Below are 24,515 nucleotides of genomic sequence, written 5' to 3'. Positions count from 1 at the left end.
TCCAATAAACAACCTAATGTTACACCTAAAGAAGCTAGAAAAAGGAGAACAAACAAAACCCAAACCCAGCACAAGGAAGGAAATAATGAAGATTGAACAGAAATAAATGAAATAGAAACAAAAATACCAATAGGACAGATCAACGAAACCAGGAGCTGGTTCTTTGAAAAGGGCAATGAAACTGATCAACCTTAAACAGAATCATTGGAGAGAGAGACGGAGTCAAATAAAAAAATCAGAAATCAAAGAGGAGTAAAAAGAGGAGAAAAACAACCAACACCACTGAAATACAAAGGATTATATGAGAATATTGTGAAAAATCATATGCCAAAAAACTGGACAACCTAGAAGAAATGGATACATTCCTAGAAACATATTCTATTTCTTCCTGATTCTGTTTTAAGAGGTTTCTTAAAACAGAATCAGGAAGAAATAGAAAATTTGAACAGACTGATTACCAGCAATGAAATTGAATCAGTAATCAAAGTAAACTCCCAACAAAGAAAAGTCCAGGACCAGAGGAATTCACAGATGAAGTCTACCAAACATTTAAAGAAGAGTTAATACCTATTCTCAAACCATTCCAAAAAATGAAAGAGGAAGGAAAGCTTTCAAATTCATTTTATGAATTCAGCATTACCCTGATACCAAAACCAGGTAAAGAAACTAGACACACACACACACACGGATATAACCACAAGCCAAGATCTCTGATGAACACTGATGCAAAAATCCTAGTAAAATTTTGCTAATAAAATATTAGCAAACAAAATCCGACAACACATTAAAACAGCCATTCAGCACAATCAAGTGGGATTTATTCCTGGGATGCAAAGGTGGTTCAATATTTGCAAATCAATCAATGTGATGTATCACATCAATAACAGAAAGGATAAAAACCATATCATCATTTCAACAGATGCAGAAAAAAAATCTGACAAAGTAGGACATTCACTTCCTAAAATAAAAAATTTTAACAGAGCAGGTTTATAGGGAACATACCTCAACATAATAAAGGCCTCATATGAAAAACCCACAGCAAACATCATACTCAATGGAGAAAAACACTTTCTCCATAAGCTCAGGAACAAGACAAGGATGTCTACTCTTACTAGCTTTATTCAACATAGTACTGGAAGTTCTAGCTACAGCAATCAGACAACAAAATGGACTAAAAGGCATCCAAATTTGTAAGGAAGAGGTAAAAACTTTCACTATTTGCAGATGACATGGTACTATACATAGGAACCCAAAAAAACTTCACCCAAAACTACTAGAACTAATAAATGAATTTGGTAAAGTTGCATTGCATTTCTATACACTAATAATGAAGTAGCAGAAACAGAAATTAAGAAAACAGTCCCATTTGTAATTATACCAAAAATAATAAAGTATGTAGGAATAACCTTAACCAAAGAGATAAAGACCTACTCTGAAAACTAGAAAACATTGATGAAAGAAACTGAAGAGGACACTGAGAAATGGAAGACATTCCATGCCCATGGATTGAAAAAACAAATACTATTAAAATGTCCATATTACCCAAAGCAACCAACACATTTAAGGCAATCCCTATCAAAATACCAACAGTATTTTTCACAAAACAAAAACAAATAATCCTAAAATGTGTATGGAACCACAAAAGACCCTAAATTGCCAAAGTAATCCTGAAAAAGAACAAAACTGGAGGTATCACGATCCGAGATTTCAACATACACTACAGAGCTGTAGTCATCAAAAACACTGGTACTGGCACAAAAACAGACACATAGATCAACAGAACATAATAGAGGGTCCAGAAATAAACCCGCAATTATGTGGTCAATTAGTCTTCAACAAAGGAGGCAAGAATATGCAATGGGGAAAAGTTCTCTAACGGTGTTGGGGAAACAGGACACCTACATGCAAAAGAATGAAACTGGACCACTTTCTTACACCATATACAAAATAAACTCAAAATGGATTAAGGGCCTAAATGTGAGACCTGAAAACATCAAATTCCTTGAAGAGGGCACAGGCAGTAATTTCTCTGACATTGGCCATAGCAATTTGTCTAGACATGTCTCCTGAGGCAAGGGAAACAAAAGCCAAAATAAACTACTGGGACTACATCAAAATAAAAAGCTTCTGCAAGGCAGGGGAAGCAATCAACAAAACTAAAATTCAACCTGTGGAATGGGAGAAGATATTGGAAAATGATGTATCTTATCAACGGCTAGCATCCAAAATTTATAAATAACTTATACAACTCCACACCAAAAAAACACATAATCCAATTTAAAAATAGGAAGAAGAGATGAACAGATATTCCTCCAAAGAAGTCCTGCAGGCAGCCAACAGACACATGAAAAGATGCTCAACATCACTCATCACCAGGAAAATGCAAATCAAAACCACAGCGAGAAGCACACCTGTTAGAATGGCTAAAATCAGCAACATAAGAAGCAACAGGTGTTGGCCAGGATGTGGAGAAAAAGGAACCTTCTGGCACTGTTGGTGGGAAAACTGGAGCTGCCACTATGGAAAACAGTATGGAGGTTCCTTGAAAAATTCAAAATAGAATTACCATATAAGGCAGTAATTCCAATTCTGGCTATTTATCCCCAAAATAAGAAAATATTAACCAAACTGTGGAAAGAACCAAGATGCCCTTCAACGGATGAATGGATAAGGAAGATGTGGTCCATATACACTATGGAGTATTATGCCTCCATCAGAAAGGACGAATACCCAACTTTTGTAGCAACATGGACGGGACTGGAAGAGATTATGCTGAGTGAAGTAAGTCAAGCAGAGAGAGTCAATTATCACATGGTTTCACTTATTTGTAGAGCATAACAAAAAACATGGAGGACATGGGGAGTTAGAGAGAAGGGGGTTGGGGTAAATTGGAAGGGGTGGTGAATCATGAGAGACTATGGACTCTGAAAAACAATCTGAGGGGTTTGAAGTGGCGGGGGGGCGGGTGGGAGGTCGGGGTACCAGGTGATGAGTATTACAGAGGGCATGGATTACATGGAGCACTGGGTGTGGTGAAAAAATAATGATACTATTATGCTGAAAATAAATAAAAGAAAAAAAAAGAAAATATTAACCTGAAAAGACACATGCACCCCTAAGTTTATAGCAGCATTATTTATAATAGAGAAGTGATGGAAGCAGCCCAAGTGCCCATCGATAGATGAACACATAAAAATGTGGTATGTGGGGGCGCCTGAGTGGCTCAGTGGTTAAGCCGCTGCCTTCGGCTCAGGTCATGATCTCAGGGTCCTGGGATCGAGTCCCGCATCGGGCTCTCTGCTCAGCGGGGAGCCTGCTTCCTCCTCTCTCTCTCTCTCTGCCTGCCTCTCTGCCTACTTGTGATTTCTCTCTGTCAAATAAATAAATAAAATCTTTAAAAAAAAATGTGGTATGTGTATATGTATATGGTCAATATTATTCAGCCATTAAAAAAAATGAATGAAATCTTGCCATTTGCTACAACATGGACAGATCTGGAGGATAAGATACAACACTAAGTGAAATCAGTCAGAAAAAGATAAATACTGTATGATTTTATATATATGTGGAATTTAAAAAACAAAACCAATAAACAAAGGAAAAAGAGACAAACTAAAAAACAAACAAACAAACAAACAAACAAACAACCCCCCCCAAACAACAGACTCTTAACTACAGAGAAGAAACTGGTGGTGACCAGAGGGGAGATGCGTGGGGGATGGGTAAAACAGGTGAAAAAGATGAAGAGTAATGTATAAGATTGTTCGATCACTGTATTTTACATCTGAAACTCATGTAACATTGTATGTTAATTATACTGGAATTGAAATGTTTTTTGAAATCTAGAAATTGTTAAATATGACAGGACACGGAGACAGGAAGCGGCTGTCCCTGTGACAGCTCCTCTGGGAGCTCGGTCTCCACTTGCTCCCCTGCTCCTACAGTTCATTTTAATTAGCTTCTGCAGGAGATGAGGGACTTCATCCTGCTTCTAGAGCTTTCTTCGCCCTCCCTCCCCCCGCACCCAGTGTAACGCACGGGGCCCCTCCATGCCTTCAGTCACAGGTCCCAAGGGAGAAGCTGAGCCTGAAACAACTGGGCCCGGGAGCCTGCCCATTCGCCAGGCCTGTCCCAGCTGTGAATTTCACACAGAGGTTCGGCCACGGGAACCACCTCAAGTGTCCAGCTCTAGTCCTGTCCACCTGGCTTTTCATACCTGTGGGAACTTTCCAGGGAGGCGGATGTCTTTAGGGCAACTTTACCTCCTGCTTTAACTGGGCCCACTGACCCGTGTCCAGATCTCCCAGGACAGTACATCCTCCTCTGCCCTCTCGTCTCCTCACCAGAACCGTCGGCACAGCCAGGACTCTGTGAGTCTTCCAGCCCAGCAGTACGGGAGGGGCCCGCCCTGGAAACTCACCGCTGGCAAGCCGTCCCCACGACATGCTCTCGGCACCGGCATCCTCCCGAGGGCCCGCTGCACAGGGGGCTGATGGCTCCACCAACGTCACACTGACACCCTGAAGGTCAGAGAACAACGGCAGTGACCCATCAAAGCATCTCCATGTAGAAATGGAGATGCAGAAACCAGGAAAGACGGGGCTGCTTCTTACTCCTGCCACATCTCATAGCCTGCGGATGTTAGAAATATGTAGGGACCTCCCAGAGTGACATGGGAGGTGCCCCCCCCAAGGCCCACGTGTGAGCTGGAGGTGCTCTTGGAGGTCAGCCCCAACACTGCTGTCCAGCACAAGGGGCCAGGAGCCCAGGAGCAAACCACAATTTAGCAGGTGGCGCTCTCGTAACCAACATCTGCTACCGAGAGTCTTTGGGTTGGAGGCAACAGCAGCTTTGTGGAGCCACACGCCTGCAGGTGTAGTTAACACAGCGTTAGCTCTAAGATCTGGTGCGAGCTGATCTGATAATACAAAATACATCTTCCACATGACTGTCTTGATGTTATTTACGAAATAAACAGATGCCTCCCCCTCCATCCCAATGATGTTTTCTCTAATTAAACCAACCATGTGCTGGGAGAAGAGAAATAGAGGCAGCCCCAACTACAGTTTATTATTCATCTCAACTGAGTATTTGGCCAAACTCCCTGGAACAGAATTTTTTAGTCGCATCCCATCAGGAAGACTGCATGAAGACAAGGGAACTCAGAAGAGAGGTTCTCCTGCCAGTCTTTGCCCATCAACACTGACCTTCCTCAGGACCCACTGGAACTATTCACCTTGACACCCAAAGTAATTGCTCCTTTCCAAAGCAAAATATCCATCTTCACACGTATCGCAGGAATCGCCGCTGACGTGGGACTTGCAGTGACAGTCACCATCTCGCTGCGGAATAAGCCGGATGACAAAGTTTGGTAAGATCGTACAATTTGCTAGTCTTCAAGATTTAAAACTGACTAACATGAAGCAGTTAGCGAGGGTCTGAAAATGTCCAGGGAGGTTAGCACGCCCCCTACAATCACAGAGGCACTAACCCCCTCCCACAGACACCCCAATATCTTCTGCTCCAACATCGCACTGGTTTAGGGACAATGGGCTGTGTTACCTGTCCACACTCTCCAATTCCACTCACTGTTCCCGCCACGTGGCACTGGCATTCTGTGAAGAGAAGAGAGCATCCTTGGACCAAGGCTGCTGGAAATGTGACACAGCAGCCATGTGGCATGTGTGGTCCCTGTTAGGCAAACCTCACCAGAATTCCAGTTTGCCACTGAAGCTTAAAATGGGACAATTTTCTGGGATCAGCAGAACCACCTGATCAACAGCACCCACGTATAAGGAGTAATGGCTACTTAATGACCACTCTAAGACAAAGGTTGCAACAGCTTGGGATTTTTAAATGATTCTAATGTCAAGGTCATTACTGATATGCTTACATGAAAACATACTCGAGGGGCACCTGGGATACTCAGTTGGTTAATCGTCAGCTTTTAGCTCAGGTCATGATCCTGGGGTCCTGGGATCAAGCCCCACATGGAGCCCCACGTCAGGCTCCCTGCTCAGTAGGGAGTCTGGTTCTACTTCTCCCTCTGCCCCTCCCCTCTGCTCGTGCACTAGCACTCTCTGAAATAAATAAAATCTTAGGAAAGAAAAGAAAGAAAGAAAGAAGGAAAGAAAAACATTCTACTTAAGGACATATCCACTCCACTTAGCCACCTTTAGCTTGGTGATTTGAAGTTCCTGTCCTGGCTTCAATCTAAGCATAAAATGAAAATAAAACCAAACCCAAAAGGGGGGTATAAAAAAGAAGGCAGTATAAACCACTTATCAAGTAGCTGCCTTTGCAAACACCAAAATACATATGGAAATGGGATATAAATCCCTTGCTGAGATTTTCAAAACAACAGAAGTTCTGCCAAAAGCAGGGCAAAAAAACATCAAAACATTTACACAAAATTTCAGACAAATTGAACTTATTAAATAAATAGCTCTTCCATGGGTTAGTCACTGAAGTAGGGAAAATTAAGAGGAATTTGCAATATCATAAATTATTATGTGTAAAAACTTCACCTGAACATCCATTGGGGTTTTCTTTGGCCAGATTCCAATATAATGGTTTGCAGATGCTACAAGAAGGACTTTCCACATGAGCCTTGCACTGGCAATGTCCCTTTGAAAGAAAAGCAAACTAACACTTGACATTTCAAAATTAAGACATGTTTTCAAACATACGTTCTGAACAAAGCTTGTCACAGAATTATATTTTGGGTAAGTAATTAAGTATAACCAGAGGGGGAAAAAGTACTGTGTTGATTTCAACAGACAGCGCAAGGCTTTTGTTTTATTCTTCACTTATTTTTTTCTACACAAAGTCCAAATTTGTGGTTAAAACAAAATGGGACATTTTCATTTTTCATTTCTGATGTTTCAGAAAAAGAAACATTTAAAAATCACTTTCATTGTTAACACTGTCTTATCTGTTGATTCTGGGACAGCAGGAACTACTCCTTTAAGTGGAAAGGTATTTGAATATTTAACATGTTGATGATCAGTAGACAGTGTGTTTATCTGAAAGTACTTTTGTAAGATGCAAGGGTCACTCTCTCATTGTTAGGATGCAGAACCTCTCTCCCTCTATCCCTTGAATGCCTGGAGGTGCACCACCTCCCGGCTTGGAAGCTAAGAAGACACATCATTTCTAATGGACTTAGAAACCTCATCAGAATACCATGGTATTCACAATATCACATATGCACTCTGAATAAGAACAATGACCTCTTTCACAATTTGGGTCTTATTTGAACTTACTTTTAATTCTGGGATGCTCCCCAGTGCGTTGTTAGTCTCTAATACGTACCCAAATACATCAGTTAGAATTGTATCCCTGGGGCACCTAGTGGGTTAATTAAGCCTCTGCCTTTGGCTCAGGTCATGGTCTCAGAGTCCTGGGATCAAAGTCCACATCAGGCTCTCTGCTCAGTGGGAAGCCAGCTTCCCCCCAAACTCTCTCTCTGCCTGCCTCTCTGCCTACCTGTGATCTCTCTCTCTGTCAATTTTTTTTTAAAATTTAAATTAAAAAAAAAAAAAAGAATTGAATCCCGTTTATAATCCTCTACTTACCAACTTGGAGTCCAGGGTACCGTCTGGGTCACAACGACCTGTGAAGTCTGAACATGATTTAGAAATATTTTAAATGCCTGCTGTTTTTATGTCTGTCTCTTGGTTTGTTTTGAAGTTTCACATTTTAAAAAGTTTTATTTGTTTTGAAAAACTATGCACCTACATTTGTATTTCTTGATAGATGGGTGGCAAGGATTTTGCGTATAATTCAGAAAAAGGCACACCCTGAATAACCTTTAGGGTCTTTCATCCCCAAATCAGCCCCTTTGGCCACTTAACTCCATCCCCTGCCTACTGCTATGAAGTTCATTTTGGACTGATGGTGGAGATGGGGGAAAGGACACGCCAGGATTTTGAACGTCTTTAGGACTGTCCAGAAGAGGGCGATATTATACCAAGAAACTTTTTAATCGCCCAGTGACTAGAAGCTACAGGATTCGGGAAGCACGATTTTTTTAGTCAACCAAGACTTAATTCCTTAATTATCACAACCCTCTTGTTCCCCATCTGTCCTACAATTATTTCTACAATGAATGAGTTTGTTCTCCTGCCTTCGTCAATATGGTATGACAAGCCCAAGAGAATCTCTCTTCAATACGGTGGGATCCTGCAATGTCTCAGCATTCCCATTCTAACAGCAGTATGACGGTTAGAAAGGCAGAGGGTTTGGGTAAGCCTGCTCGAGCCTGGTTTTTCCAATAATTTAAATAACCTCATAATAGGATCTTGTTTTCTTGTAAGTTATTGTGTAGACCTTTTGCCTTTGTCGCCTCTGTTTTCAGCTTGTCCCTTGATGATTGCCTGTGTCTCTCCTTCTCTGCTTGCATGTTCCCTCACATTCTTTCTTCTGTAAGAGTGAACACATCCTTCCGCCTCTATACTGTTTCTCAACCTGGCCATGCCCGGCCTCTGGCTCCTGCCCAGGCTGACCACTGTGGCCATCTGGCTCTGGAGGAATTATGGTGGCTGTCCCAGCCCTCTGCCCAGAAGCCACCATGCTTCCTTCCTCTCCTGAGCCCCTGGAGGTGAGCGGACACACCCGGGACAGCCCTGCACCCTGGAGACCTTTGAGCCTTCTCGAAAGCCAACTGCCCCTCTGAACACTGGCTACAATTTCTACCAGCAAGAAAACCCAGTGTCTTGAGGATTCTGGTGAGTCAGATTCTGGGCAATCAGGTAGGTGCTATGGCCCTGTCTTCAGACAGCTGGGAATGCAGAGCTCAGAGCGCTCCCAAGAGCAGGAAGGAGTCAGAGAAAATCAAAACCTCCAAGCAGAAAGTCCACTGCAGCCTTCCTCAAATACCTCTTCTCAACAGGGAAAGGGGCCCCTAGAGCCGCTGCCAGAAACCCTTGCCACTGGAGGCTACAAGGCCCCAGGAGCGTGGGGAGATGGGCAGCTTATTTCTGGGCCTCCTGCCACAGAGCATGGGAGAGTCTCAGAGTCTCTCACCATCTGGGGGGCGATGAGGGGATAAGTAGTGAGGATGGCCCAAGACAGTGACAGTGTTTCTCCCAGATTGACTCGAGGTCACCCCCCCTCCCCTGGCACCTGTGCTGTGGGAGAACAATGCCCCCAGGATGCCAAGGGCAGCGAGGAGAAAGAGCCAGAAACACAGCATAGGTCCCGCTCTGCCCGCTAGCAAGGAGACCTGCTCGAGTCACCCCTCAGGAGATTACAGAGCAGTCAGCATCCGTGCTGTGAGCCTGGAACCAGAGAGAAGCCAGGACGCCTTGGGAAGAAGGAAGGGGTCAAGGAACACTTGGTGTAGCTCCAAGGGGTCCCCTTGACCACACTGTTATACATAGGAATTGACATGCAAATCAAGAAATATAAATTTATAACAGACTTAATTTAAATAATTTAAAATTTTAAAATTATTTAATTTAAAATAATTATTTATTTAATATATTTAATTTAAATAATTTAAAATATTTTTTTAAGAATGAATCATTTCTGATTCCCTTTGAGGGCGCGTTGTCTGATATATGCATGTGGACCATATAAGCATTGGACTTGAACTGGAGAGGAACCAGGCCAATGAGGCTCAAGTGTGTCCAGGCGACGAGTGGTGGGTCATCTGGGCTTGTCTGGGAGTCTGGGTGCACACATTTCAGAGAAGGGACCGCCCTTTGGCATTCTGACGTCTTCCCTACCTTGGCAGTGAGGGAAATCATAGGCTCCTGAGAGACACCTGTCACATCGCTGTCCTGTAACCCCTGGAAGGCATTCACACTGTCCCGTCACTGGGTTGCAGGGCGTCTGGTAGGAGCCAAGGACCGAACACTGGCAGGCTGGAGAAAAAGACATCAATCAGACCCAGGGCAGCAGGGTGTGGGGCCTGGATGGAGCCCAGAGGTGGGCCAGGGAGACCCAAATGCAAATTCCCGTTATGTGGGGGTGGAGGTAATTAGGAAAAACACGCATTTGCTGACCTTGGAGAGCTCTAAATCCAGGAACAGGGCCAGGGAGCTACCGACACAGTACAAAGCACCTCCCCCACCCTCACACCCACCACTGCCAAGAAACGGTAAGAGAAATGAAGACACGTGCCCAGTACTACTCAGCCCGCTCTTGGCAGACAGCAGGCCAAGGACTCCGATCTCCTACTGCCTTCTGGCTCAGCGTTCTTCCACAGCCCCTTGTTCCCCCTGGGCCTGTCTGCGGAGATCATGGTCCTGCCAAGGGGCACATTACTGAGGAAACATTCTTGGGCTCTGGGAGGGTTACTTTTTATAATGCCAACTCGGCTACACTATGAAGCTCAGATGTTTGGCCAGCAGCAATCTAGGTATTGCTGGGAAGGTTGGTTTTTTTAAAGATATAACTAATATTTCAATCAGTTGACGTTGAGTACAGCCGGCAACCTTCCACAGTGAGGGGAAGACCTCATCTAATCAGTTGAAAGCCTTAAGAGAAAGACAGAGGGTCCGGAGGAAGAAGGAACCCTGCCCATGGGATCTCAGGTGCCACAACAATTCTTCCCTGGGTCTCCAGCCCACCAGCCTACCCTGCGGATTTTAGACTCGCCAGCCCCCACAATCATGAAAGCCAATTCCTTAAAATAAATCTCTCTCCATATATACACACACACCTACATCCTACTGGTTCTGTTTCTCTGGAGAGCCCTGATTAACATAAGCTCTTTCTGCTATTTCTGTCTTAAAGGATAGCAAATGCAAAAAAAAAAAAAAAACAAAAAACCAACCAAACAAACAAAAAAAACCACTGGCAGGCAGCTAGGGCCGCCCAGCGGAGGCAGTTCCAACCAGCGTAATGTGGGGGACATGGCCCCTGACTCCTAGGGGCATAGAGGATGTCCAGGGAGCCTCAGGAAACAGTTACCCTCCAGAGAGGAAAACAAAGACCCAGCCTTAAGGGCACATACGTTGTTTTAAAGCACGGATTACTCCATCTGGCATCACACAAATCACTTCAACCCAACTAGCAGTGACAGCTGCCCGATTCCTAACCCAAACCTCAACACTGGCAACCCCTCCTCCCTCTTGGAAATACTGTAATGTCTTGCAAACACTTTCATGCGACTCTTTGTGTTGGTCCCAGTCCTTTGAAGTTTCTGGAGTATTTTTACCTCTCGTTCCTCCTCGCTTCAGCTTTAACACAGACATTTTTATAAACCCCAAAGAGCATAAACACTAAGGACAGAAGAGCTCCAAAGGGACAAAGAGTGTGTCTGTTGTACTCCCCCGTGTCTTCCAGCATCACAGAGAGCCCCGGTCCCAGTATACGCCAAATAGACACTTGCTCACTGAAAGAATAAGGAGCGACTAGAATCTTCCTTCCGCCCACCCTGTGCAGGTTCTTGGCATGCACTCCCTCACTGAGCCCTGCAGCACTGCCAAGAGACGGGTATTGTATGAGTAACGCCATCCTCTTCTCCAACAGTTAATAAGCCCATCGGGTGGGGTGAGGCCCTACCGACACTACGCACGTCACAAGGTAAATGTTACATATTGCTTCCAGGACGCTGATACTGCCCATGACTTTGGAGCTTTGCCTTCTGTTGGAAACGCAGGCCGGCACCTTCTCCAGCCAGAGCCACAAAGCCAGCAGTCGGTAACACGGCACTTGCTCCTCCCCCACCTCTCAGGTTAACCTGGCCTAGAGCAGAATCGATCTACAGAAGATCCTCGAGGTTCTTCCAACCAACCCCCTCGATGTTCTCCTAGACAAAAACTGAACTCAACGTGAAGGGCCAGTTCAAGACCCATTTGCACCAAACATGCCTTCAGACTTCCCGCTATGCCCAGCCCTAGGGTTTTGTCTCCCCTCTTGGAAAAGCGGGGGTGGGGGTCTTCCAGGACTGTCCCGAGACAGAAACTTTCCCTGCAGCGCCATTGTCATTAGTGGGGGCCATGTGGCCTCTTCTCTTGGCCATTCTGTCTGATTCATGGGACTGTGCTGACAGTTGGAAGGAGGTTAATCTTGCTCTGGTGACCTTTTTCTGGTTTTGTAAGGAAAGACCTGTCGCCACAACCCAAGGACTATAGCAAACTCGAACGGGGACAGTTCCTGGCCCCGGGTCAGGTGAGTGTCGTTGAGGCTGGGGAACAGCTGTACTTGGCCGCCCTTCGGTTCCTACTCATGGGAGAACCACTTGTCTCCACAGCCCACTCCCTCCTAGCTGCTGTTCTAAGGGCTGACCCGGTGCTGCACCAGGGAAGGAGGGGAGAAGGAGGAGGAGAAACATGAAGGAGAGGAAAGCAGGAATGAGGAACGGAGGGGAGAGGAAAAGTCGGGGGGGGGGGGGGGGGGGAAGAAGAGGGGGGGTAATCCCCCAAATGACCAAGTTAACTGAATCACAGTTATATGGTGTCATTGAGGATAAAGACGTACACCAGATATCAAAGTAAACACAAGTTCTAAATACATATAGACAGTTCTCCACCGGGGTCTCCTATCTACGATTGGACTTTCACGTATGAAAAAGAAAACTGCAGAGCATTTGCGTGAGTGGAAACTAAAATGAGAAGAATACGGCATTGTACTTAGGGACGTCTGGAGCAAATTAAGTTAATGCGAAACATGAATGCCGGACGCCGTTGGCAAGAACAACTTAGAAGGGTTTTAAAGTTTCTCCTCAAGAAGACTTTTTAAATCTTTGACACAATATAGGGCAAAGCCATAAGAACGTTTTTTTGGCTAGACTATACTGGACCATCTGATGTAGCATTTGGGGTCATGCTGATTTTATTCTAAAATTCAGTGGCCAAGCCATCAGTTTCATCTTAAGAAAAAAAAAATCAGAAGTTAAAATACTGGGTTGGACGTCATTGCTAGACAAAGCTCAGATTTCAGTGAGTCTGAGCCTTGGGCACTAGCCTCAAAACCACCCCCAAGGGAAAAAATCTTAAAAAGATCACAAAAGCTGTTGGAAAAAGGAAACAGCAAGAGAAGAGAGATTATCACAGACAGAATTCCTCCAGAACCTAGCAATCCAAATGGAACACAAGCTTCAAGGTGCACGCCCACACCATGCCAGGAATACGGCGGATGGTGGTGGTGGGCACCTCTGGGGCTGGATGTGGTCTGGCAGGGTCCACCGAGACAGGACTTGAGGCGATCTGCTCCCCCTGACCCCGCTGCTTGAATTCCAAAGCCTGAACTATACTTTCTCCCGCAAGGGCACAATATGCCTGTCCCTTTGCCTCACTGTGTGAGCCCTTCCTCCACTTGAGCCACGACTTTGAACCAGACAGAACCCAGCAGAGGCTGGCTACACACATTCACCCGGGAGGCCAGGGAGCACCTGCTGCTCTCCCGTCCCCCCCCCCCCCCCCGCCCCCCGCTCCTTTCTGCAGCCCCTCGGCACACCTTCTCAGTTTCGTGTTTCTGTGGTTTGCCTTTTGGCCCGTGAGCTCAGAGGACTTCATTTGGCTTTGGAAGCAGGGCTCTACACCAACTGTACCAAAAATATAAATGAGAAGATACCTTCTTATTTTTTTGAAAAACCCAGACTCTATCATTTAAACAAGGAACATTGCATTATGCACAGTGGCTGATTAAAGAGTTTTCATGTCAGGGGACATCTTCTTAGGAAAAAAAGATGCTGCAGTTAAACCTCTAGGTCTTTCGAATCTCTTATAGGACTGGTCACTCTGGGGTTTTCTCGGAGAGCTGTGGATTTCAGCAACACACAGTTCCGCCAGCCTGTTTGGTTACAGCATCCTGAGTCTGCGGGGGTGGGGGGGGGCAGCTCTTCCCCTTACTCCACCCACACTGTTCAGCCTGTGGACTTCACTGTGGATCCCTGGATGTGGGCAGACTCGGGCTTGGCCAGTCAGAGCACGGCATTCCACGGCCACCGGCTGTGGTTCAGAAATGGGCACATGATTCAATCAGAACCAGACTTGGCCTGGAGGAGTGCATGCTCTTTTCCCTAGACTTGAACTTGGAAGGATAGACGTCCATTTGCTCAGGCTGCTGTAACAAAATACCACAGAGCGGCTTGAACAACAGACTTCTTGCTGTTCTAGAGGTTGGTTGGTCCAAGATCAAGGTGCCAGCAGACTTGAGGTCTCTGGGTACTGTCTTCCTGGCTTTCGGACAGCTGTCTTCCTGCTGTGCCCTCACATGGCAGAGAGTATATTGAAAAGCTCACTGGTGTCTCTTTTTAGAATGACACTAATTCTATCAGATCAATTACTTACCTTGATTACTTCCTTACTCCAAATACAGTCACCTTGAAGGTTAGGGCTTCAACATACGAATTTAAAGGGCACTCAATTCAGTCTATAGCAACGTATGTCTGAGAAGTGTCAGCTACCATCTTACCACCACCTGAGACCTCAAAATGAAGCCAATCTACAAAAGAACAGGCTTGCAAGATGGAGAAAAACAGACCCTGCCAACATCTTTTGAGCCCCTGGGTCAACCTGTTCCTGAAACCAATGCTGCCTGAATTATTCAATTACAGCCAATAAATTCTTTGTGCCTTAAGTCAGTTCAGGTTACGTTTTCTGTCACATGAAACTATAGAGTCAAAATGGACTCTTCAATCACCAAGATGTTCTCATTTTAAAAGCACTCTTACAAAATAGACCTCTTACCAAAATGTATTAGGTATCTTCATCCTCCTAAAATGTGTTTTCGAATATAATTTCACCGCTACATCATGACCAAGAGCCATTATTATGGTATTCATTTCCTGATTCTAACAGTGACATCCTCAGTACCTCCTGAGTTGAAGAGCACTATCTGCTTCTCACCAAATGGTCCCAAGCAGTTACACTTCCTCAGTTTCATGTCTGCTTTTCTGTTTCCTCCCTTATAGTTAGTGTGTTGTCTTAGCAGTCCTCCCCACCCTTCCATGTTTCTAATTCACCATGCGTGTGGCTTAGAAAACAACCAAACTTGACACAATTATTTAAAAAAAAAAAAAAAAAAGACATACGTAAGAGAGGGCCTACGGGATCTTCTAGTAGTGAAATGCATGGATTTTAGTGCAGAACTTTGAAACTGTCCTTTTTCACTTTACAGAGGCAATAGGGGTTGAGGGGTCTTACTGCCTGGTTCTCTAATTTTTGCTCCAGATACATGAGCCAGATAACCAAATTCCAACTAGATGGAGTAATACTGCTCTGCAGTTCAAAGAATGAGGGCATATACTTAAAAAACAGTCATTTTTAAGTGGAAAAAATGACCAGAGTTTGAGGTTTATTATAGAAATCCAGGTTTCAATGGGCAGAGTTCCTATAAGTTCCTATAAGCAAATCAGAATCATGGTGCCCCTTTAAGGAAACTGTACAAATTAAATCACATAAAGGTGAGACGGAGTGTCATATAATTCGTGTATTGAAAAATCACAGCTCCTGTTTTAACTAAACTCATGGTTCTTTTCAACTTCACTCAGTGCTGGTAATGTCGCCCTGTACCTACATGAACATGCTAGTAAGTTCTAGGGCTTTTCCGAACTCTCTTAGGTAAGAGAGCAATCATTAAGTCAAAACCCAGTTTAAGGTCAAATCTCTCTTCCTTCTTGTTGGGTTTAAGGCAGAAGAGTAAAGGCAAGACTATGGATGAAAGATGAAACGGGTGTGCATCTCAGGTGAGCTCCTCATGCCCTTTGGTTCTTACTCCTGTCCAGTAGATGTGTAAAGCGTAAGAGAGTGGCTGCCTGCCCCCTGAACAGGTTTAGGAAGGAATTATGCCATGTAAACTGGCCCAGGTGAAACGGGTTTAGCAGGAGATCGCTTCGATCTGCTGGGCAACAGTTTCCAGTGAAAGAGGGATCCTAAATTCACCCAAACACTCCATGATTTTCAGACAATAAGTATTTGAGCATCTGAAACCACAATACCAAAGAATAGAATGAAGGAAAAGAGACCAGCTACTCAGAATCATAGACAAAATCCTCCAGGATTATTTAACATAGGTAGCTTTCAGATTTTTATAGCTACATCCACAGTAAGAAATAAATAGTACGCTGTGACCCAATAAACACACAACACACACGCATGTACACACATACATGCCAATCTACCACCTGAGCCCATTTAAAAGCTGTTTCTATGGGCTGCTATTTACCTTCATATGGGTCATACTTCCCTGATTCTTTGCATCTCATTTTTTTTTTTTTTTTAACGGGACATTCTAGGTAACATATTGTAGCAACACTAGGATTGTTCTTGGCTTGGTTGGTTTGTTGTTTAATGACGTGTCTGAAATAGATCTGCAAGGTCTCCTTCCCCCTCCAATGTCCAGCCTCTGACATTCCCACTCAGATATTGCCCCTTGTGTTTATCTTCTGGACAATTTTTTAACCTGCTTTGCCGGCAGCACCCCTGGGTCCATACGTACAACCTGTTGGCTGAACACCATGCTTGAACCTGCTTGGCCGGTCATTTTTACTTGAACCTGCTTGGCCAGTCATTTTTATCCTGTCCCATTGCATATGCACATAGCTTGGAGGTGGCTACAGCAGTTTGGAAAATTCAGCCAGGGACCACTAGTTTGGATTCGTCTTCTCTGGTGGCTCCTGAGAGGGAGGAGCCTTGGGCACCACACAGTTCTAGATAACCCGCCATGACTACGCTCTCATTAGGAGTAACCCTCTCCTCACCTTAGAAGTTACCCTGTGTCCGAGCAGCTTATTTGGTCAACTTTTAAACCCCTTCTGCCGGTGTGGCTATGACCCTCTGATAATGGATTTGTGTGCAGCTTGGGGATGCTTCTGAGTCTTCCCCCCGTCTGACGGGACTCCTCCTGAAGAGGTGCGATCCAGCGCCCGCACACAACCTTCTCAACCTGCAGACTTATCTGTGTCATCAGAAGGGCTCTTCTTGAATGAATTTCCCCTGATTCTCTCTACTAAACTTCCCCTTGCTCTGCCGCTGTGAGTTACCAGCTTCCTTGTAACTGCTCCACACCATGATCTATATTGCTTTCTACAACACCCTCTGCCCCGCTGTTAAAATAATTCCCTTTATCTTTGTGACCTTCCTGTCCTCCTGGCTGTTCAGAGCCCCCAGACCACCACACTTGAAAATGAGGACCCACTTTTCCTGGCGTGACACCTCTGCTCTATGAGCAGGCACTGGGCACAGGAGTGGTTGTCTCAGTTTGCCTCGCCTAGCTTGGGACCCCTGCTCTGTGAGCCAGCTGGGGTGTGGGTGATCTGGTTCTGGTATCTTCAGCCCGCAGGACTTGGTGTAATCTCCACCATAATGGTAGGGCTGGGCAGAGAAAGAAGACAGGGTCCTCTCTGCTGAGCCTGCCTGGAATACAGCTTGTCCGACACAAGCCAGGGGGTAATGAGAAATGCCTACTTATCCCCAGGTGACACTGGAGCCCCAGAACAGGAATTTAGAAGAAAGTGAACCCCCGTCTTCTTGGCTGTCCATGTCCAGGATAGAGCTTCTAAAACACACAGTTGGGGTGGCAGGGATAACAGAGCTGGCTTTTAATTAGACTTGATCTTACTGGTATTTAGATTTTCTTAAATAAATGTTTCTTCATTTGCTCTTAGGACAATTTCCAGAGATTTTAAATGATTATTAAAAATTCTTTACCAGCTAAAGTTTTGTTTTGTTGGAGGGAGAGTCCCACTGAGCTCCCTACTCAGCCATTCTCGAAGTACAACCTCCCTCTGCTCTGTCATGAATACACCTTCGTATTTTCCACCTGCCTTAAAATGAATTCGTTCTGGTAGTGAAGCAGTGTGGGGAAAAGGGCATTCTTAAGATATTGCATTATTTTTCACCTTTATATCCACAGACACAAAGGCACAATCTGACAGCCTTGCCCAAGGGAATGACTAGGTTGGAATATTTGTGATTCATTCTAGCAGAATGAGTCTGGCGTTGGGGCTGGTAAGCAGTGGGGAAAAGAAACCCTTTGGGATACTTTCAATTACAAGCATGGAAGCTGAAACAGAACCAACCTGGATGTCGTCAGATTATGGGGAAATTAACATGAGACATTCCATCCACACCTTGCCCCCAAACAGCTTATGTCTACGCTATAATTGGGGGAGCGTCAAGAAAACAATGAGCAGCGAGAAAATTCTTGCCTGTTACAGGAGGGGAGTGAGCTACACAGCCTGGCTCCCCAAGCCTTCCCCTGCTTTTGGTGAAAAGACCTTATCTTCGACCACCTTGCCTCTCTCACCATCAGCTCCTCCGGGCTTGGGCCCTGGCGGACTCTGCAATGGAGGGTCTTCACTCTCTCTGCCTCCCCCAGACGCCTCACACGGGGTCTCCAGCTTAAAATCGAAATGTAATCATCCCCAACTTGTGTGTGCAACTTCATGATCTGGGATACATTTCCACAGAAACAATGTCAGGAGCAAGGACGAGGTCGCCACGCAAGACCCTGGAGGCCGTTGAACAGAATTTGCCTCCAGTATGATTCACATGATGTGACCATGAGCATCACCTGAAAAAGGATGTTTCCACTGGAAGCACTCTGGGCATTCCAACTGCTAATCCTGAAGTTCTCTGGTTGAGGAGGAGCTTCTGTGACTCCCAGGGGCAAAGGCTGAGACAGTGGGGCAGAGGATAGAGGTCTGTGAGTGGGGTGTGCTGGGGGACCAAGAGGAAGAGGAAGCGTTTCCTCTTCCATACAACTGAGTGCTTCCCGGGCTCTAAGAGCATCGCAGTCAGTGCGTCTGTAACCTGTAAAATTACAAGGCAACCAAGAAGCAGACAGGGTAAGCTACTTGCTGCAAAGGACACCTAGTATGAGCCTGGGGCTTCACCACTCCAGCCTCCAGCTCTGGGAGTGGGGATGGTGGGCCCTGCCTGCACCTGCCTCCATGGTTTTCCAGCGGCTGACCTGGGGCATGAGATTGCTGAAGACAGATTGCTGCCTCCAATGTGCTCTGGGGCTGGCAAGCTCCAAACAGCACTTCCCATATTCTCCTGGGGCTGGGTTCTGGATGTCCGGATGCCAACTTGGTTTTGCAAATAATTAGTACTCAAACAAGATCAGAAAGGTGGGAGTAAGGAGAAGGCTGCCTTCCCACATCTACCATGCACTTCCGCAGCTGAGCCTCATCTGGCTTCCCTGGGACCAAGCAATGGCTCTCAAGGCAGCAGGACGGCAGACCTTCTGTCCTGGAGCTGGGCTACCTACCGCAATTTGGTTTAAGGCTCAGCCCCTCTATCAGGAGCCTCTTTGGAAGCCCCGCCTGGAGCCACCCTCCAGCCCTAATAGTGGGGCTGAGCATCTAAGGACAGAGTACAAGTCCCTGTCTGTTGATAACACCTGGGGCGGGGGGGGGGGGGGGGGGCAGGGGTTCAGTTCCGGCCCTGAGCCCCAACTGATAATCCTCTCTTCTTCTCTTCCCTCCCCTGCTGGGGGAAGAATGCCAGCGGGCAGTGGGTGGGGAGACAGCAGAGCACTTGGGCAAACCCATTCATTCATTCATTCATTGAGTGTTGCCCAACACTCAAGACGTTCCTCTTTTGCTCTAGGGACTGGGTCAGACACCTCCTCTTCCCACCCTCTGTCCCCTTCGGAAACTCTTGCTAGGACACAGAACACGTGGTGGGGAGAAGTTTGTGGTTTCATGCTTGCTGGCTCCTCTCCCTGGCATGTCCGCCTCCTCTCCCCGACTGCTCAGCAGCCTCCTAAACACTCAGCTACCACGTCCCTTCCGGAGTCAGGATTTGTACCTGAGCAGCTCTAGAGCCCACACGCTGACCACTGGGGAGGAGGAAGGATAGGATGGGAAAGACAAAAGAAGGGAGGTGACATGACCCAGGTAGGGGGACAGTCACCTGCCACTCATATCTGTAAACCAGGGGCTCACTTGCTAACCTGCAGGTTACACAGCTGTGCCAGCAAGTGCCTCTCCTTCTCCTCAGCAGGGAGCAGACCTCACGGGATGGACCATCACTGGGCTGTGTGCTGCCCCCTTAACTGACCTCATGGGACGGACCATCACTGGGCTGTGTGCTGCACCCTTACCTTGGCAAATAGGGAATGAGTAGAAACCCAAGCGGCAGGCGTCACACCGACGGCCCTCGACCCCAGGGCGGCAAAGGCACCTTCCATAGGCATCACAGATTTCAGGGAGAACGCCTTCCAAGTCACAGTCACACCCTGCAAGGAAAAGGGTTTCTCAGAGGGGGGCCTCCAGCCTCCTTCCTTTCTCAATTCCTGCCTTCCCTCGGGTTTCGGTCCTGGAAACATAAAGAGTTACCTATGGCTTCTAGACATTCTTGACCTAGAACACTACTGATGAATGGGAAATAAACAAATGTGAAGGAAAGGTCAGAGATGCCATGAAGAAACATCTAGGGTGGGCACTCCTTCGCAAAACAGCTACAATCTTTCAACACCTACCTCTGGGGAAACACTTTGCTTTTGTTTTTTTCCAAATCGGAGCCTTGTGCAATAAAACTTCAATTTAATAAATTCCTATCTAATGACCATCTTGAATTTAACGTATTTCTACCTCCACTTTTTAGAAGAAAAGAAACCAACATAAATTTAACCCTACTATGTGCCTGCCGTGGATTTGGGGGGCCACACTTGGGTCATCTCTCTTAACCCTCTAGGCACAAAGCATTCCCAGCAGCCAAGCTCCTTCCAATCCCTTCAACCAACACTTGCCTCAGGACCTTTGCTCTGGCTGTTCCCTCTCCCTGTATTTCTTAGCTCAGAGTCAACTCCTAGGAAGGTCTTCCCCAACCCATCTGCACCAATAGGCTTCCTCTTTTCTTCTCTTCTTCTCTATCTTAGCTGTGCTGGTCTTTCACTTTATGTATCTTTTTAAGATTTTATTTATTTATTTTAAGAGAGAGAGCACGAGCAGAGGCAGAGGGAGAGAGAAAGAATCTCAAGCAGACTCCACGCTCAGTGTGAGCCTGATGTGGGGCTTGATCCCAGGACCCTGAGATCATGATCTGAGCTGAAATCAACAGTCAGATGCTTAACTGACTGAGCCACCCAGGCTCCCCTTTCACAACACGTAGATTATTGAAATCACTTAATGGCCTCATGACTTATGCTTTGGCACATAGAAGGAAGTGAAAGTGCTCTGGTGTGACTTCTGAGCCCAGGCCACGACAGGTTTTGTGGTTTCCATTCTCACCCTCCAGGAACTCTGAGACCAACATGTGAGTCCACAGGGAAGGGAAAGTCATACTGTCGGTTACAGTCTGGGCACTAAAACCAAGCACTGGAACTCAGTAAGATACTTGATACAGTAATGTACTTTGGCTCCAAGGCCCAAAGAATCCTGATTTACAACCACCTATAAACAAAAAAGAAAGCATCTAGTACCTAAGCATTTTTTTTTAAAGATCTTATTTATTTGACAGAGAGCAGGCAGAGAGGCAGGCAGAGAGAGAAGGGGAAACAGACTCCCCACTGAGCAGAGAGCCCGATGTGGGGCTCGATCCCAGGACCCTGAGATCACGACCCGAGCTGAAGGCAGAGGCCCAACCCACTGAGCCACCCAGGCGCCCCCCTAAGCATTTTTTTTAAGTTGTTTCTGAAATTCACCTTTCAACATTTCTTCTTCCTTACCTAGTAAATCGTCCCACACAGTCAGAACCTGGAGGCTGCCCTCACGTCTCCCGACCCTCAGCTCCCCATACCTCATCATCAGGTCATAGGGATTATAGCTCAGAAAAGTCTCTGGAATCTTCTCCTGTTTCCAGAGCTCCAGAGCCTTCGTTCAGGGCTTCATCCTCATTTGCCTAGATTATGTTGAGAGTCTCCTAACCAGGCTGTCTGCTCCCCATACTGGTATCAGGAGTGATCTTTCTAAACCACCAAACTTCTCATATCATTTTCAAGCTTAAATTCCTCAAAGGTGACACAATGCCTTCAAGACACAGGCCAATGTCTTTGACATGCATGACATAGTAAGCCTTCAAAATCTAGGCTGTCGGCTCTCATCCCCCCGAATCCTCTCTTCCCCCTGAACTTTTCCCCCCATCCCTGAATCAGCCCCAGTGACCTTCCTGCCATCCCTGCTCCTGTCCCCATGCCTTCCCTCAGCTCTCCCTCTGGCGAGCTAACTCCAACATGCTCCACAACTCACCTCCTTCTCCGGCTCTGAGGAAGCCCTCCCACATCTCCTACCTTCCTCCTCCCCGCCTGCCTCCCTCCCTCCCTTCATTCTATAAGGATGCCCCTCCTGCAGGCTTCCCCAAGCTTTGTGTTCTCACTCAGCTGTAGCATTAGTTCCTGCTGTTGTAACGGTTTACCTTCCTGTGTCTTCCCCCAGGACTGGAACCTTCCAGGGAGCAAGGACTGTGCCCTGCGTGTGTACAGAGGAGGTGCTCGGGATAATGAAGGAAGAAAACACTAAATATACTCTTGGACACCTTCAATTCTTTTTAGTAAACACCATTCCTTAAGTTCTATTTTACGGGCATCCACGCAGAGTCTTCAAATGGAGATAGCAGAATTTGCCTGTCCCCATTTTAAGCCTCATCTGACAGGTCTCTATGACAAGAGTGATTGGCCCACCCTGCCAAGAAGATGACATGCCTGGGCCCAGGGAAAGACACAGCCAGAAAAGCACATCTTAGCAGCTCTCACCCCAATCTCTGAGTTCCCATCGTGAGCATGTCCTCCAGCCCCAACCACAGTGACCTCAAAGCTCTGGCAAAGGTAAGTAGCTAATTACAAAGTGACCGGGGGACTCAAACCCTTTTCATGACATTTGTCAAGAAACCTCCCAGGCACCCATGTCTTCAGGCCACAGGGCAGCTTTACATAATCATGCCCACATGGCCTCAGTCTCCTAGGGCAAATGCCCCATTGTTTGCTGGTTCCCCATTCTTTGTTTGAACTCAGAGGCAGGTATCTGCACTGCAGGCTGGTGTCTCTCTAGAGTGTGTTTTGCATATGCTGTCATTTTTCAAAAGGAGCCCTTGAAGACTTGTTGATGATACACTGGCTTCCTGGAAATAAATCTTAAGTAGGTATAAATGATCCCTTGGATCCAGAAAACCTTAATGATATCCAAGGTCATGAAATAGAATGAAAACATTCTGATCTGCAAAACTGCTCTGTTCTTCTGCTTCAAGTCAACCCATCAGGTACTGACCATATGGAGTATCCAGTAAAGTGGTTCTCAGTCTTGGCTGTGTTGAAATCTCCTGGTAAAATAAAATTGCCTGGGTATAGAATCCTAAACCCAGAAATTCTGATATAAACCCACAATCTGTAAATGATGGCCTGAGAACCAAATCTATCCTGTTTTGGTAAAGAAAGTTTTACAGGTGGGGTGCCTGGGTGGCTCAGTGGGTTAAGCCTCTGCCTTCGGCTCAGGTCATGGTCTCAGGGTCCTGGGATCAAGCCCTGCATTGGGCTCTCTGCTCAGCAGGAAGCTTGCTTCCCACACCTTTTCTCTGCCTGCTTCTGCGTACTTGGGATCTCTCTCTGTCAAATAAATAAATAAAATCTTAAAAAAAAAAAAGTTTTACAGGGACACAACCAAGATCTTTCACACACATGTTGTCCACTGTCACTTTCCTGATACAACAACAACATCAAGTATTTGCAACTTCGCCTACATATCAAAAAGTATTTACCATCTGACCCTTTGGGGGAAACGGTTTGCCAGCCACTAAGTGGGATTTCTAGTAAATGAGAGCAGTGGTTCTGAACAAGAGACATGTATCAGAATCATCTGGTAAACTTTTCAAAATATAAGCCTGGACTTCTTCCTGGAAAAGATAGATTAGGATCTGGGGTGCTGCAGAGAAAGTCCTACTTCGTAAAAGCAAAGGATTCTAAAACACAGCCCTGTTTAAGAACCACTCTATTAGAGGGGCACCTGGGTGGCTCAATGGGTTAAAGCCTCTGCCTTCGGCTCAGGTCATGATCTCAGGGTCCTGGGATCAAGCCCCGCATTGGGCTCTTTGCTTGGCGGGGAGCCTGCTTCCTCCTCTCTCTCTGCCTACTTGTGATCTCTATCTGTTAAATAAATAAAACCTTAAAAAAAAAAAAAAAAGAACCACTGTACTAGAAAAAGTGGAAACATGAAACACCAATGGACCTTAATGAATTAAACTTCTCAGAGGTTGAGGTGGTCCCACTATTATCCAGTGTTCTGCATCTTCCGACAGTTAAGATGTTTGAGCTTTTTTTAAAAAGATGTATTTATGTAATTTGAGAGAGAGAGAGAGAGAGAGCATGAGTAGGAGGAGCAGAGGGAGAGAAAAATCTCAAGGAGACTCCCCACTGAGCAGGCAGCCCGAGGTGGAGCTCTGAGACGGTGACCTGAGCTGAAACCAAAAGTCAGATCTTCAACCAGCTGAGCCATCCAGGTGCCCCAAGATGTTTGGGCTTCTAATGTTCACCACTGGGAGTCAGGCCCCAAAGTGAGTGTTGTGATTTTTTTTTTTTTTTAAGATTTATTTATTTATTTGACAGAGATCACAAGTAGGCAGAGAGGCAAGCGGGGGGCCGGGGGTGGGGGTGTGTGGGGGTGTGGAAGCAGGATCCCGGCT

General features: G+C 46.0%; 1 protein-coding gene across 2 annotated transcripts in view; it reads right to left on the bottom strand.

Annotated features, from left to right (window-relative positions):
- Positions 1–24,515, bottom strand: part of LAMA3 (laminin subunit alpha 3) — a 264,369-nt gene that overhangs the window by 137,245 nt on the left and 102,609 nt on the right. For both annotated transcript variants that reach the window (XM_059409368.1, XM_059409366.1), the window contains exons 12-18: positions 20,008–20,142; positions 9,732–9,869; positions 7,578–7,624; positions 6,528–6,627; positions 5,563–5,615; positions 5,237–5,342; positions 4,421–4,520 (exon numbers count right to left, since the gene is read on the bottom strand). In XM_059409368.1, coding sequence (XP_059265351.1) covers positions 4,421–4,520; positions 5,237–5,342; positions 5,563–5,615; positions 6,528–6,627; positions 7,578–7,624; positions 9,732–9,869; positions 20,008–20,142 — 679 coding nt within the window. The remainder of the gene's footprint in view (positions 1–4,420; positions 4,521–5,236; positions 5,343–5,562; positions 5,616–6,527; positions 6,628–7,577; positions 7,625–9,731; positions 9,870–20,007; positions 20,143–24,515) is intronic.

Source organism: Mustela nigripes, chromosome 8 (genome assembly GCF_022355385.1).
Source record: "Mustela nigripes isolate SB6536 chromosome 8, MUSNIG.SB6536, whole genome shotgun sequence".
In the NCBI taxonomy this organism is placed as follows: domain Eukaryota; kingdom Metazoa; phylum Chordata; class Mammalia; order Carnivora; family Mustelidae; genus Mustela; species Mustela nigripes.
This window is presented reverse-complemented; position numbering and strand designations above follow the sequence as displayed.